Source organism: Schistocerca piceifrons, chromosome 1 (assembly GCF_021461385.2).
Source record: "Schistocerca piceifrons isolate TAMUIC-IGC-003096 chromosome 1, iqSchPice1.1, whole genome shotgun sequence".
In the NCBI taxonomy this organism is placed as follows: domain Eukaryota; kingdom Metazoa; phylum Arthropoda; class Insecta; order Orthoptera; family Acrididae; genus Schistocerca; species Schistocerca piceifrons.
The window spans coordinates 965,451,365-965,467,220 of record NC_060138.1 but is presented as its reverse complement, the minus strand read 5'-3'; the positions used below and the strand labels follow the sequence as shown (position 1 = coordinate 965,467,220).

General features: G+C 37.2%; 1 protein-coding gene across 3 annotated transcripts in view; it reads right to left on the bottom strand.

Moving 5' to 3' along the window:
- Window positions 1-2,226: 2,226 nt before the first annotated feature.
- LOC124742400 (cytosolic purine 5'-nucleotidase) overlaps window positions 2,227-15,856 on the bottom strand; it is a 458,666-nt gene continuing 445,036 nt past the window's right edge. For all 3 annotated transcript variants that reach the window (XM_047248892.1, XM_047248829.1, XM_047248933.1), the window contains exon 12: window positions 2,227-3,147. In XM_047248892.1, the coding sequence (XP_047104848.1) occupies window positions 3,016-3,147 (132 nt within the window). In that variant the 3' untranslated portion in view covers window positions 2,227-3,015. The remainder of the gene's footprint in view (window positions 3,148-15,856) is intronic.

The window sequence follows — 15,856 nt, the reverse complement described above, 5'->3', positions numbered from 1 at the left end:
AATGGTGGTTTGCCACTGTAGACTAAAATGTGCTTCAAAAATAACTGAAGAAGAAAGGAAAAGAATTTTCGATAGTTTTTGGAAAATGGGATCTTTTAACTCTCAAAATGCCTACCTATGTGGACTAATTAGTTCAGAATCTCTTGCAGCTAGAAGAGCACAAAAAAGGATCCCAACCTCAAAAGGTCTGTATCAACAAATACTATTTACATGCTCAGAATATTCAGTTAAAGTCTGCAATAAGTATTTTCTGAGAACTTTTCTAATTTCCAATGGCAGGATGATTGAGTGTACACAAAAAGTAAAGAAAGGAGAGGAGCCTATTAGTGGTTTAATTTCCGATAAAGCAGCAGAAGATACAATCAGTCATATTCAGTCCCACATTAAAAGTTTTCCATGTCATCAGTCACATTATTCTTGATCAGAAAACCTAATAGACATTCTTGAGTCCTGAACTGAATTGAACATCAGCGTTATGTACCATTTATATAATGAAAAATGTGTTGAAGATGAACACAAATTCAAATGTTTCAAAACTTTGGAACCAGCACAAATTATTCCAACATCAATCATTATTTATATATTTTTACAGATTCTCAGCATTCACCTTGCATCACACAGCAAAATAATAATAATAATAATAAAAATGCCAACCAACACAAACTCAATTAATAAACATGAGTGAGGCAGTGGCTATCACGTTTCTAAGCAGGAGATGCTCTGTTTCTGGTTCAAATTCATCACTTCTGAGTTGTTCAATGCTTGATCACGTACGGTATCTTTATTTCTTTTGCGTTGTCTTCCATGTCAGGGTGCCCTCATCTCATTTAACTGCTTTTCTTAATAGTTATCCATGAACAAACACAAAACTCATTAAGGTGTTGTGGGTAAACACAGGTTGATGGGGATGGTACATAGTGCACAATGCAGTAATAAAAGTGGAAGCTTTTGCACATCTACATGTTTCTTTGCTTCAGGTCACTTAAAATACACAAAGTTCAGTGCAAGAAAAATCACAAACCTTCACAGGCTGTATGAGGATAGTAAATCAATGTTTAAAATTATGACAAAAAGTTTATTTAAAATGATATAAACAAATAATGTGGTATCTGTCATGCTACAGGTAACAATGACTTTGTGTTAGAAAACTTCCATAGTTTCACATTTTGATTAAGGCTATCTGGTAATCCATATTCCTGAAGATGGCTTTTATTGAATAAAAATTGTTAGCTATACATCTACAACCCACAAAAAAGGTTTTCTGTGGGCTGTGAAACAGCTCTACTTCAAATACACACAGAAAAAATTCAGCTTAGCAAGCAGCAGCAGTCACAAGTGGACAATCAAGTTAAGTGTAAACTTGCAGTGCAGATGTTTCTTCACCTGGTAAGTTTGCTTCTTGCGTGGAGATCCATGTTCTGCAATTGTCCGCATCACTCAGTATTATTAATCTATCATCTTGTCACAGTTGTGGAAGTGACATTTGAATACCCTCACATACACACACACACACACACACACACACATACACACACACAAAACATACTATGAGTTATATCAATGAGTTGCAGCTAGTATTTAATCTAAGACTGCACCTTGCTGACTAGAAAATACTTCTACAAAAGGAATATTTAGATAAATTCACAAAACACAACCAGAAAGTCACAAAAATGACGTCTGCAGCTACTTGATAAATAGAATTTTTATCTCGTTGTATTTGATTGTAGTTTCATTCTGAGGATCATTTTCTCAAAACAAAATATCAAAAAATAAATAACAAACATAGTTTTCTTGAAAAGTAAAAAAGTAACCTTGATATACATTGTGGCTGCAATATGAAACTAACTGTTCACTGATGTTTGTGCAAGTTATCATCTTATGTGGATCCCGATCAAAAGGTAAGAACAATGCCATTAGGATATCATGAAAAATTGTAATGGAAGACACAAAAAATGTGGTTGTTAGAAAACATTTACAATTTTAAATGGAAAAGAAATGCAGATTAATGTTACAGCCTTTTTAAAATGCAATCATTTTTTTTTTACAAAACCTTCAATTCTTTTTATTACAGTTTTACTTCTCATGGGTTTTCCTATCATAACATATCATAAAAAAAGAAAAGGTAAATTGCATAGAGAAACTTGAAACAAGCCTACAGTCAAATAATGAGTTTGTGCATTTGTTGGTAAAATGTGTATGCTTTATATATACATGAAATTAACTACATACAGAATATATGTTCTTTATTGTGCTCCAGTTAATTAAAAACATAAAAGAAAACAGTAGTGATGACTTAATGCAAACAAATAAATCTATGCAAATATTAAAGCTGTAATTTGGCAGTAACACAGTCAACCCCAAAATGATGCGGTGGAATCACATTCAGGAATGCAAAGAAAACAAAAGGTTTTTCCCTATAGCATTCACTTGAAGAAAGAAGTAACTTTCTTCATAAGCTATGTTTAGCAGCAGATACTGCTCTTTGAAAATAAATGCAATAAACTATGTGAAAGTAACGGAATCCCAATTTATTGCAGTTTAACATATTTGCTGTTCATACTGAATATTTATGCGTTTAATTAACCTATATGCCAATTTACAAATATCTATTTCTTTTGCATTATATGTATCAAAAACAAATAGAAAGTGTCAAATGAAATGTAAGGAATGACTTGGGTTTCAGGAAAATGCTTTAAATTTCAACTCAAGTCTGAGATATGAAAACATATATGAATTAATAAAAACGTTTATGGGCACTAAGTTTTAAATCTCTTACTCATCATGTATTTGAAGTCAGATATTTCAGTCATTTACATTCAGCACCATTTAAACAGACAAATCTGTCATTCACATTCCCTTAATATAAACTCATATGCACAATTAGCTACCACAGTTCAACACTGAGTCAGAGTCTGTTCTTTTAATGTCAGTACATATCAAACTCAGTGTCTTCAGTGAGATGGTAGCCACATGTTTGAGCATGCCTTTAAAAAAATCAGCCTCAAAATACGACTTTCAACCAGCCTTTTCTTCTGATGACTTGCTGTCAGTTTCCTCATCTGAGTAGTCTTCATCATGATTGTGTGTTACACTTCGAGGAGTTTCTGGCCTTGGATGTGGTAACTGTCCTTGCGGCCGTTCCATAAACTGCAACACACAGGAAAACAAAATAACTCAGTTTCTTAATTCTCAGGTATTAGTGATCAGAAAACAACCAAAAATAATACATTTACAAATGTGGATATCCTAAAAGTTCTAACACTACCTATTTATGTACAAACATGCAAATATTTTTTAAATGAATAATAAGAAGTTAAATAAACCGTTACAAAATGGTTCGCACTTAACAGAAGAACAAAGATCTGATTGAAATATTTACAGTTCTGTGAAAGATCAAAACTTTGTTACACCTAATTAATAAGATGTTGTTGTTGTGGTCTTCAGTCCTGAGACTGGTTTGATGCAGCCCTCCATGCTACTCTATTCTGTGCAAGCTTCTTCATCTCCCAGTACCTTCTGCAACCTATATCATCCTGAATCTGTTTAGTGTATTCATCTCTTGGTCTCCCTCTATGATTTTTACCCTCCATGCTGCCCTCCAATACTAAATTGGTGATCCCTTGATGCCTCAGAACATGTCCTACCAACCGATCCCTTCTTCTTGTCAAGTTGTGCCACAAACTCCTCTTCTCCCCAATTCTATTCAATCCCTCCTCATTAGTTATGTGATCTACCCATCTAATCTTCAGCATTCTTCTGTAGCATCACATTTCAAAAGCTTCTGCTCTCTTCTTGTCCAAACTATTTATCGTCCATGTTTCACTTCCATACATGGCTACACTCCATACAAATACTTTCAGAAACGACTTCCTGGCACTTAAATTTATACTCGATGTTAACAAATTTCTCTTCTTCAGAAACACTTTCCTTGCCATTGCCAGTCTACATTTTATATCCTCTCTACTTCGACCATCATCAGTTATTTTGCTTCCCAAATAGCAAAACTCCTTTACTACTTTAAGTGTCCCATTTCCTTAAGAAAAGGAATAGGAATATAGTAAAATTTTATAGGAATTCTCATATCATGAAAGCTATATTCTAGGGATTGAGAACAGATTTCAGGATGAAAAGTATTACTTTGGAATGTTGTTTAACTGGACTAAGCCATACCAAAGAAAAAATTCTTCTTTATCCTGTGTGAGGTTGAAAGGCACTAATCAATCACTTCCTCATTTGGCACATAAGAAAATGCCATACAGGTATAGTGGAGTACCAGGACAATAAAATAATGGGAATACACCAAAAGTAGGAAAAACAGGAGAAGCTTGAGCCACACTGAAACCACTGGCAGGAAACTCAATATTAAGCCTCTGAATCAGGACTGTGGCTTATTGAACAGACCTCAGCATAAGAATAAGGACTTTGCTTTTGGAACATGGAATGTTAAAAGTGTCTACTGAAAATTCAAAAATTCAATGAATAAATCTAGGGAAATAAAATTTTCATTTAGAATTTGGCTATAATTATTTTACAAAGACCTATACCTAACGCATCATTCATTAGAGCACAGATCATATAGTTCCAATATCAAATGCATATTATCAACAGGCACAATCTTATCTCCTTAAATGCATATGTATCCACTTTACAGCCAATTGGGGAAAATATACAATTCCTTGAAGGAATACGATACCAACATAAATGATGTAATACTCTGGAAAAAAGACAAAGACCATCAAATAGTGGATTAATTAAATATGTAAAGAGGAGCTTTGGACATGAGAATGGCAGAAGCAGTGTGGGTGCAAATCAGAGACAATACAGAAATCAAAGATGAGCACAATAGTATCTGGAAGGAAACAGAGATTGTAAGATGAGAAAGAGATGTACTTTACATACAGGCTTAATAAGGGAAAAAAAATTTTGGTCACCTTAAAACATGAGAATCTAAATAGGTTTACAAAGAAAAAACAAGACAATCAAGAACCTGAAGAACAGCAAAATATGCAAAGGAGATCATTTGCATGATGAGAGAGGTTTACAGGCACTAAAATAACTTCTGGAAATTACAGAAAGAAAAGAAACTATATCTACAGACTGCCCTCATATGTCTCTTAATAAAGATAAATTATGTCTTTGTCTGTGACAACCGCAGGATAATTCCTCTACTGGATGTCACATATCCAAACTATTGCCTACTTGCCTCCTGAAAAAGACTGGCATCTGTCATGGAAGACATTAGAGAGGCTTTCATAAAAACGATGGCAGTAAGCTACCTTTCCCCACTTACGATACCAGAAAATGTCTCTGAATGTAATACAGGAATCGTTATTCCCACTGTGTATGTCAGAAGTTGTATGATAGCCAAACATTGGTAAATATTTTCAAAGAGTTTGATTTATGCTCAAAATTAATCTGTTTAGTATTGAGGTGTACAGAAGAAACTTACTGCAGAATCATGACACCAGTGGAAAAGCATTTAAAGTTAACCCTCAACTAAAGCAGGAAGTCCTTTAAAACAAATACTAATGGAATTAAAATTGAATCATTAGGTTGCTTATGCAGGTGATTAGTGCCACTAAGAGACTCAAGATGCAAAAATATTATAAAATGTTCAAAAGTGGATCTACATGGAAATGAAAAATAACATATATTTTGCCTGCATTGCAGCTGCCTTCCCCTGGATATAGATTGATTTAACTGGGAGGTGGTCTTCAATATACTACATTTTTATGTATGTTATAAGACCACCAATGCCAATTTTCTAAGAATTTACTGGCCCTAAATTACCACAAGTCTTTTGTGCTACTAACAGCAGGGAAACTCTGTCCCCAATTACTTGTCACTGATTCACAATGGACCACCAACTGACAGCAAATTCTATAACCCATTAATACCTTCTCATATTATGCACTCGCTCTATTCTAGCAGTGGCCATGGGTACTTTAGGACCAACCACCGTGGTTCAGAGACCCTGTTATCCTGTAGCTCCCCCTATGACTGGCTGAACATGTCAGTTCAAAGGTCAGAAAAAGGCGACCACATACTAGTTCCATCATAATCGTGCCTAGTAAAGCACTGTAGTGTGCAAACCAACACTCGATTTGATAACAGCTTTACCCTCAGCATCTCAGAAAACTGACATCAATTGTCTTACGGTATGAACACTAACACCCCAGCTAAATTAGTCTATCCCTTAGGAAACCAAAAGAATATGACCATGTTTATCACTTTAAGTATTTGATATGATGATGCAGCAGTAAATCCAGAAAGATTTTAATAAAATTTACACTGGTTGCAGAAGCCTACATACATATGGCAGATACTTTCCTTGTCATTGACATTTCAGCATCAAAAGAGCCAAGTGGTTTAAATATCTAAGACATCTTTTACAGAAATAATATCTGAAAGGAAACTGAAATGAATACACACATAACAGATGCTAGTAGAGCACTCGAGAGGTTCTCTGATACATTTTTTTTTTTTTTTATTTCAACCATGTGAGACAATAAATTGCTTGTCTCAGAGGTCAGTATCTGCCTCCTCTAATCACTCGTGTTAATGTTTCTGTAAAGGATGAAAGGCTCTAAGCTTTGGAAAGAAAGATGAGAACAGATTTATAGCATTAAAAAAATTACAATGATGGAGGTTTGTACGTGTTACAAGCAAGTTATCTCTGGAAAGGAGAACTACAAAGTATTAATATGTGATGTAAAACTATTACAATACTGTCCAGGTACTGAGACAAAAAAGCTGGGAAAGTAATTAGGATGCTCTAAAGCAAGCACCCTTCCAAATCAACATCCTGTAGACCTCATGGAACCTGAAGCGGGAAGCCCAAACCATAACAGAATGGTAATATCCAGGACATTATGGCATATACAGAGGAAAGATTTACAGGATAGAATCTGATAAAAGAATTATTGAGCAGGTGTATGATCAACTAAGGTAATTTCTCCAAAAAATAATAAAACAAGCATTACTCAGAGTCCAAGTCATTGCTCTAAAACAATCAGACTGCAGTCAGAGGTGGTGATAAGGGAAATTTCAGTAAGGTGTTTCTGCAGAGGTGTGTGATACGCGTAGGTGCATGTGCTAAAGCTAAAAATAAGTTATTTTCTGTCTTTAAGGGTCTTATGCATCACTCATCATTCACTTGCAAGAGACAAACTGCTGGCTCTCTTCACACCCCCTGCACCTCCCCCTTTTTGGTTATATATCTTCAAAACTTATATCATAGCTAACATCTGGCTCAAGAATCGTAAAGAAGGTTGAAGAATCATAAAAGAAGGCTGTACACATGGAAGAAGCCTGGAGATATTGAAAGGTTTCAGACAGATTATATAATGGTCAGACAGAGATTTAGGAACCAGGTTTTTAAATCGTAAGACATTTCCAGGGGCAGATGTGGACTCTGACTACAATCTATTGGTTATGAACTGTAGATTACAACTGAAGAAATTGCAAAAAGGTGGGAATTTAAGGAGATGGGACCTGGATAAGCTGACAGAAACAGAGGTTGTACAGAGTTTCAGGGAGAGCATTAGCGAGCGATTGACAAGAATGGGGGAAAGAAATACAGTAGAAGAAGAATGGGTAGCTTTGAGAGATGAAATAGTGAAGGCAGCAGAGGATCAAGTAGGTAAAAAGACAAGGGCTAATAGAAATCCTTGGGTAACAGAAGAGATACTGAATTTAATTGATGAAAGGAGAAAATACAAAAATGCAGTAAATGAAGCAAGCAAAAAGGAATACAAACGTCTCAAAAATGAGATCGACAGGAAGTGCAAAATGGGGCCAAGCAGGGATGGCTAGCGGACAGATGTAAGGATGTAGAGGCTTATCTCACTAGGGGTAAGATAGATACTGCCTACAGGAAAATTGAAGAGAGCTTTGGAGAAAAGAGAACCACTTGCATGAATATCAAGAGCTCAGATGGAAGCCCAGTTCTAAGCAAAGAAGGGAAAGCAGAAAGGTGGAAGGAGTATACAGAGGATCTATACAAGGGTGATGTTCTTGAGGGCAATATTATGGAAATGGGAGAGGATGTAGATGAAGATGAAATGGGAGATATGATACTGCGTGAAGAGTTTGACAGAGCACTGAAAGACCTAAGTCGAAAACAACAATCCATTAGAACTAATGACAGCCTTGGGAGAGCCAGGCCTAACAAAACTCTACCATCTAGTGAGCAAGATGTATGAGATAGGTGAAATACCCTCAGACTTCAAGAAGAATATAATAATTCCAACCCAAAGAAAACAGGTGTTGACAGATGTGAAAATTACTGAACTATCAGTTTAATAAGTCATAGCTGCAAAATACTAACATGAATTCTTTACAGACGAATGGAAAAACTGATAGAAGCTGACCTTGGGAAACAACGGTTTGGATTCCGTAGAAATGTCGGAACACATGAGGCAATACTGACCCTATGACTTATCTTAGAAAATAGATTAAGGAAAGGCAAACCTATGTTTCTAGAATTTGTAGACTTAGAGAAAGCTTTTGACCATGTTGACTGGAATACTCTCTTTCAAATTCTGAAGGTGGCAGGGGTACAATGTAGGGAGCGAAAGGCTATTTACAATTTGTGCAGAAACCAGATGGCAGTTATAAGAGTCAAGGGGCATGAAAGGGAAGCAGTGGTTGGGAAAGGGGTGAGGCAGGGTTGTAGCCTATCCTCGATGTTATTCAATCTGTATATTGAGCAAGCAGTAAAGGAAACAAAAGAAAAATTCGGAGTAGGTATTAAAATCCATGGAGAAGAAATAAAAACTCTGAGGTTCGCCGATGACATTGTAATTCTGTCAGAGACAGCAAAGGACCTGGAACAGCAGCTGAAAGGAATGGACAGCGTCTTGAAAGGAGGATATAAATTGAACATCAACAAAAACAAAACAAGGATAATGGAATGTAGTAGAATTAAATCTGGTGATGCTGAGGGTATTAGATTATGAAATGAGACACTTGAAGTAGTAAATGAGTTTTGTTATTTGGGGAGCAAAATAACTTATGATGGTTGAAGTAGAGAGGATATTAAATGTAGACTGGCACTGGCAAGGAAAGCGTTTCTGAAGAAGAGAAATTTGTTAACATCGAGTATAGATTTAAGTGTCAGGAAGTCGTTTCTGAAAGTATTTGTATGGAGTGTACCCATGTATGGAAATGAAATGTGGACAATAAACAGTTTAGACAAGAAGAGAATAGAATCTTTCGAAATGTGGTGCTACAGAAGAATGCTGAAGATTAGATGGGTAGATCACATAACTAATGAGGAGGTATTGAATAGAATTGGAGAGAAGAGAAATTCGTGGTACAACTTGACTAGAAGAAGGGATCGGTTGGTAGGACATATTCTGAGGCATCAAGGGATCACCAATTTTGTATTGGAGGGCAGCGTGGAGGGTAAAAATCATAGAGGGAGACCAAGAGCTGAATACACTAAACAGATTCAGAAGGATGTAGGTTGCAGTAGGTACTGGGAGATGAGGAAGCTTGCACAGGAAAGAGTAGCATGGAGAACTGCATCAAACCAGTCTCTGGACTGATCTGCATCAAACCCGTCTCTGGACTGAAGACCATTACAACAACAACATCTTCAAATTACCATTATTTCTACTTCAGACAATGGGAAGTCCAGGATGGAATAACAAAATGTGGAAAGGGTAGACTACTACACATCACACAGAGGTGTTGGAGTCGCAGACATGCACAACGAAAAGAGGATGTAAGAAATATTTTTTCGCTTTCAGTCACAATCCTTCTTCACAAGTAGGAAACACACACACACACACACACACACATGGCCACTATCTCTGGGTATAATTCCCGACTGACTGTGTCTGAAATCAGCAGCAATCTAGCTAGGGTGGGTAAATGGGGATAAAGAAGAGGGATAGCAAGGTAAGGGTGGAGTACGGTGCTGATGGTGGGAGCGTGCAGGGATGTTGTGGGGACAGGACAGGGTTGCTAGGTGTAGCATCAGATAGCTGTGCTGGGTGGGGTTGGAAGGGGAAAGGTAGTGGGAGCAGAGAAGGCGATAGGACAGTGCAGGACAAGGACTAGCAAAGGTTGGGGTCGGCAGGGGGGGAGTACAGGAATGAAGGACATGTAGTAGGGAGACTTTCCACATGCACAATTCTGAAAAGCTGGTGTTGGTGGGAAGAATTCAGATGGCATAGGTTCTGAAGCAGGCATTAAAATGAAGCACATAATTTTGGGCAGCCATGTTCGCAACGGGGTGGCCAACCCGTCTTGTGTCTCAGTCTGCCAGTGACCACTGATGCGGATAAACAGCTTTTTAGTTGTCACACCCACATAGAATCAGCGCATTCTAGACATGTCACTGGCATCTACTATCCTGTCATAGGCAGGAACACCTGTGGAAACCACCATGTACCTACTGACTTACTGTTCCCACTGTATTGCATGCTACACGGGCATGACAACTAACAAGCTATCTGCCCACGTAAATTACCATTGCCAAACTGAGGCCAAGAGACTGCTGGACCATCCAGCTGTTGAATGTGCTGCCCAACATGATGTGCTTCATCTTAATGACTGCTTCACAGCATGTTGCATTTGGATTCTTCCCAACAACACCAGCTTTCCCGAATTTCCCTACAACACATTCCCATATCCCCCCTTGGCCTCAACACTCACTAGCCCATTCTCCACCTTCCTTTCCCATTCCCTACTCCCACTCCAGTATTACACATGGGTTCATACCATCATCCCACCAACCAATCTACATAATCCTTTCCACTTCTCCTACTTCCTGTCCCTTCCCTGTTCCCTCTCACTTTCCTCCCCACCCCTCCTCCATCTCACAGGCAAAGGCAACGCTATCATCTTCCTCCTCACCTACCCTGCTGTTTGTTCCCCTCCCAACCCCATGCTGTTTCTTATGCCAAATATTCACCCTAGCTAGACTGCTGCTCCCATCAGATGTAGCCGCAGTCAAGCCTAAGTGCTGTAGGCAGTTGCCATGTAATGTGAGTGGTCTTTGTCCAACAAGCATGAATTTTCTACTTCTGAAGAAGAACTATGCCTGAAAGTTAAAAATATTTCAGCATTATTTCTCAATGTGCCTGTGTCTGACTAAACAACTCCTTTATGTCGTGATCAACAGTCTAGCCTTTCCATATTGTTATTCACATTGCAGTGAACAAAGAGGATTTGGCACACTCCGTTCTTGTTACTATTCATTCCATCTATTATCAGGGAACTCATAACAGCTGCATATATAATAAGCCACTCTACAGTGTGTAGCAGAGGGTACTTGGTACCTATATGGCAACCATTCTTCCATATTTCATTTGTGTACAGGGCTTATTTTTGAAGACCCTACGTATGATTCACAATGAAAGCAAAAGAACTGTACATTCTTCTTCGACTACCAGGTCTCAAAATTTACCCAAAACAGTTCTGCATTAGCAATGTCACCTTTCTCCAAGAGATTCCTATTAAGTTCCCCATGTGTCACCATTGCATTTTTGTATGGACTATATTGATATGTTGTGGTCCTAGGAGTGCATCTTTGAATTCACATGATGTCTGCTGTCATGTCTACTTGATAAGGATTGCAATTGTTGGAGCAGTACTTCAGAATTGGTTTCACTAGTCCCTATTACTGACTTAAATGTGAACATTCCGTTCTGTACACTTCACTGTGTTATCTGTAAGCATTTAAGTAGTTAGAGACTTCAGAAGCTTACCATTAATATACTGAATTCTATTTCTTTATTGTGGTTGTTATTTTCCATTTATTCACATTGAAACCATACTGTGATTTAGTACAATATGCTGATATTTTTATGCAAGCCATCCAGCATTTCTTACCAGCCATCCTGCATTTCTTACCACAATACAATGATGACATGCTTCTATAGACAACAGCATTGCCAATGAACAGTCTGAGTGCTGCTGACACAATCCATATATCATTTAAGTTGACTAAGAACATCTGTTTTCTTACTGTTGTCTTCCTCCCTTGAGGCACACCTGATGTTAATTTTGTTTCAGCTTTAAATTTGCCATCCTGTACAACATACTGGGTTCTAATAGTAAAAAAATCTTTGAACCATTCACAGTGACTAACTTATTAAGCTTAGCCTACTTTCTGTGGAATTTACACACTTGTCCCAGTCAATGCTGCACCATAATTTTATTGAGAAATTGTGTCGAATACGACATCATCAGATGTTGATAGATGCTCAGATTCAGTTCTTCACATGGCCCCACCTCACATCTAATAGCCATTGGCTCTTCCTACACCTCAAGAAATGGCTTTCTTCTCAACTTTAATTCTGGATTGTCTAACCCCCCTACACACACACAGTCAGAGGGATTAAAAAACTTCTTAAATTGAATCAGAAATGCTTGGAAAATAATGGTGGCCATGTACAAAGCCAAGCAGAAAGCAGATACATGTAGCTATCATATTACATTTTTTATCTTCATCTCTAGCACCTCATATACAGAAGGCCACGTACAACACAATGGTGACAGTTCACACCACTAATGATGAACTTAATAACTGCAGTTGAGTTCCTTCTAATCATTCTTCCAATGTCCTACTGCAACTCCAGTCCACCATTGTTACAAACAAGTACAGATAATTATCAACACAAGCAACAAGTATCTGCAATGTAAATTAAACAGCAGCAGCTTTCTATCTGCTCAATAAATTTCTAAAGTATCAGACACTTCCTATTTGAATGAAACTTCTTCCTGGAGTAATACACATTGTTTGTAGTGTTCCTCAATCCTTCACTTAATCCACAACAATACATTATAAACCTGAGAAATCTTAAATAAATAGTGACAAAACACCTAAGAAGGGCTATTTTAATATATACAGGAAATAAATAGGTAAATTACTTCAGTGTAATAGAGAAGAGCATGGAGTACATAATTCATTAAGTGCCAGTCGACAACAGCATCAGAGGCATGCAGAAATAAAATAGAAACCCAGTTCTATCAATGATAATGACATACAAAAGAAAGCTTACTCACATCATGCTTCTAAAAGTTTATTTAGTTAGTTCTTCAACATAATAATAGCCATTCATAGTTCTACATTCCGTATCTATGCTACATTTGTTTAAAGTAAGAACTATGTATTTTACTCTCTATCAATATTGACTTCCAGAAGTTGGAGATGTTCTTTCTATTGATAATATCCATTCTCCAAGTAGATAAAGGGTAAAATAATTTTTCAGTGATGATTTTAACGTAATGGTATTAATTTGTTACATAACTACCCTTCAATAATTCTCAGTGAATCAGCAAAATGCTGCAGGATTTATTGATTAAGTGTGTTTTTGATTATTCCATTCTACCAAATTTTGAACATATTTAAACTACAGCTAAACCAATAACAAAATAATAAAACTGAACTTCTTATAAAAAATGCACATTTTTAATCAGTGCAATATGCATTAGTTAGGTTTCTGCAGCAGCCCTTAAATGCTTTTGTGCAGCTTTGGACCTGTACTGGACCATCTAAATGTTCTAATAAAAATGAAAATTGTTTGCTGCAGATATATATGTTTTGCAAAAATGCGTAAAGAGCATAAATACTGAAGGACTTTTTCAAGAAATGTTTTGTGCTTCATATAGTGCACTTTTTGCGACAGAGTTAGAAATTTCTCTGATGATGGTGACTGTCTATTTCTTTTAGGGTAAACATAATGTTCTTCCAATTAATCATTTTTGCTTCACAGACATTAGCCGTTGTTAACTCTTAGGAGTCCATGGGATACACATTTTCCACAATAGCCTCTCCACTGAGCAATGTGGTGCTGTGGTTAGCACACTGAACTCATTTTCAGGAGGACAATAGTTCAAATCCTTGTCCGGCCACACCAATTTAGGTTTTCTGTGATTTCCCTAAATTGGTACGATTCCTTTTAAAAGGGCCTGGCCAATTTCCTTCCCTATCCTTTCCTAATCTCAGTTTGTGCTGCACCCATAATGACCTCGCTGTTGATGGGACGTTAAAACACTGCTCCTCTTCATAGTCTCCCAAAATACTGCCCCCCCCCCCCCCTCCTTTGCTAAGATAATATCACCAGGAAAGCAGCTTGGATTGTTGTTAAGAACTCTGTAGACACTGCGCATAGTTTATTGAAATCTCCACATGTATGAAGTTTATGAAGTTTATCTTAAGATGTGTTTTTTCATTTGGACACTTATAGCTTTCAAAGTTTAAGGGACCACTGAAAAATGATTACCCAAATCATTACAACATAATTTTCCATTTGCATAACTCCGTCAGTATCCACTGCTCAACAAAATTAACAACAATAATGAATTTGGCACATAAATATTATTTAATATGGTACACATTTCACATTATGATTATAGCTCATAAAATTTATGTTTTCAAAAGTCTACTTTATACTTTCTGAAATATCAACACATGTAACGCTGTTTAATCATACAACCATAAAAGCATTTGAGCAAGGATAAAAAACGCCAAAGTAAGGTAAGTCCTATTTTATTAAATGATGATAGCATTTTCTCAGATAACCAGAATTTCAAATGAACAGTTGAACTGTAACATTTTTCGATTGAGTGTTAAGAGAGTAATGTCAAATTAAACTTCAGAAGCTTATTGCATAAAGAAGTAACATTTTTAGAGGCAGATAATGTTTCAATATGGCACTAAGATCACTCTGAGTGTGGAATATTTTTATGTTTAGTGTTGCACACAAAGGAACATCACATTTTGTACAGAACTTTGTTTTGCTTTTCAAAATTTTGAAAATTTCTTGATGACTGCCACTTTAAGCATTTCTGGTGGATGAACAGCTGATTGACGACTTTGAGTGGAAAATTTGCAATTAGTTGCTTTCCCAGGCTGATTATGAAATCCACTTTGCTTTTTCTAGCACTATCTAACATGAAGAAAGAACATCAAGGATTAACTCATTATTCTGGTGAAGTGTAAGCCCAGCAAGAAAAAAGTAAGTTGCCCTCACTGTTATTTATCCATCCATTGACCTCAGCTCAGAACCTTGGATGCAGACTTTTACTCTAGCTGGTGCAAATCAGTGGGATAAGTAAATATACAGCCTGACAAAAAACTAAAACCCCCATAAGGGGAAGAGGAAGCAAAATGAAACTTCACAGATTGGATTGGGATGGTATGTCATGGTATTTCAGTGACTACAAAACAGTGTCAAATTTCCAAGGAACTTGGCAACGTGAGTACACTTATCAGTACGACATTTCACCCCCTCTGTCCAGGGCATGCTGCACTGGTTCAGTTGGTAAGGTTGTCATAAAGCTGTTGTATCCTTTCCAGAGGAAAGCTGGTCCACAACTGTTGTAACTGGTCTTTGATATCCTAAATGCTGGCAATGGGATGGATTTGAAGTCCAAGTTGGTCTCATGTGTGTTCTATTAGAGATCTTGGTGGCCACAGGAATACCTCCACATCACGCAAAAATTTCATAGAGACACATGCCAAGTGTGTACAGGCATTGTTCAGTTGAAAAATGGCACCATAATGCTGTGACATGAGAGGTAATACATAACAACGCAGGATGTCTTTTATGTACCACTGTACCATCAGAGTTCCCTCAATCACTACCAGCTGTAACCGAAGCCAAACTTGATGACTTCCCACACCATAATGCCAGGAGTAACATTGCTGTGTCTCTCCAAAACATTATAAAAATGGAACCACTCTCCAGGTCACCACCTTACTTGCTGATGATGGCCATCCAGGGTAGTGCAGAACCGCAATCGACCCATAAACAAACTCCAATACCATTCAACAGCACTCCATTTTTCCCGATCATAGCACCACTCCAAACATAGCCTTTTGTGTTGTGGTGTTAAC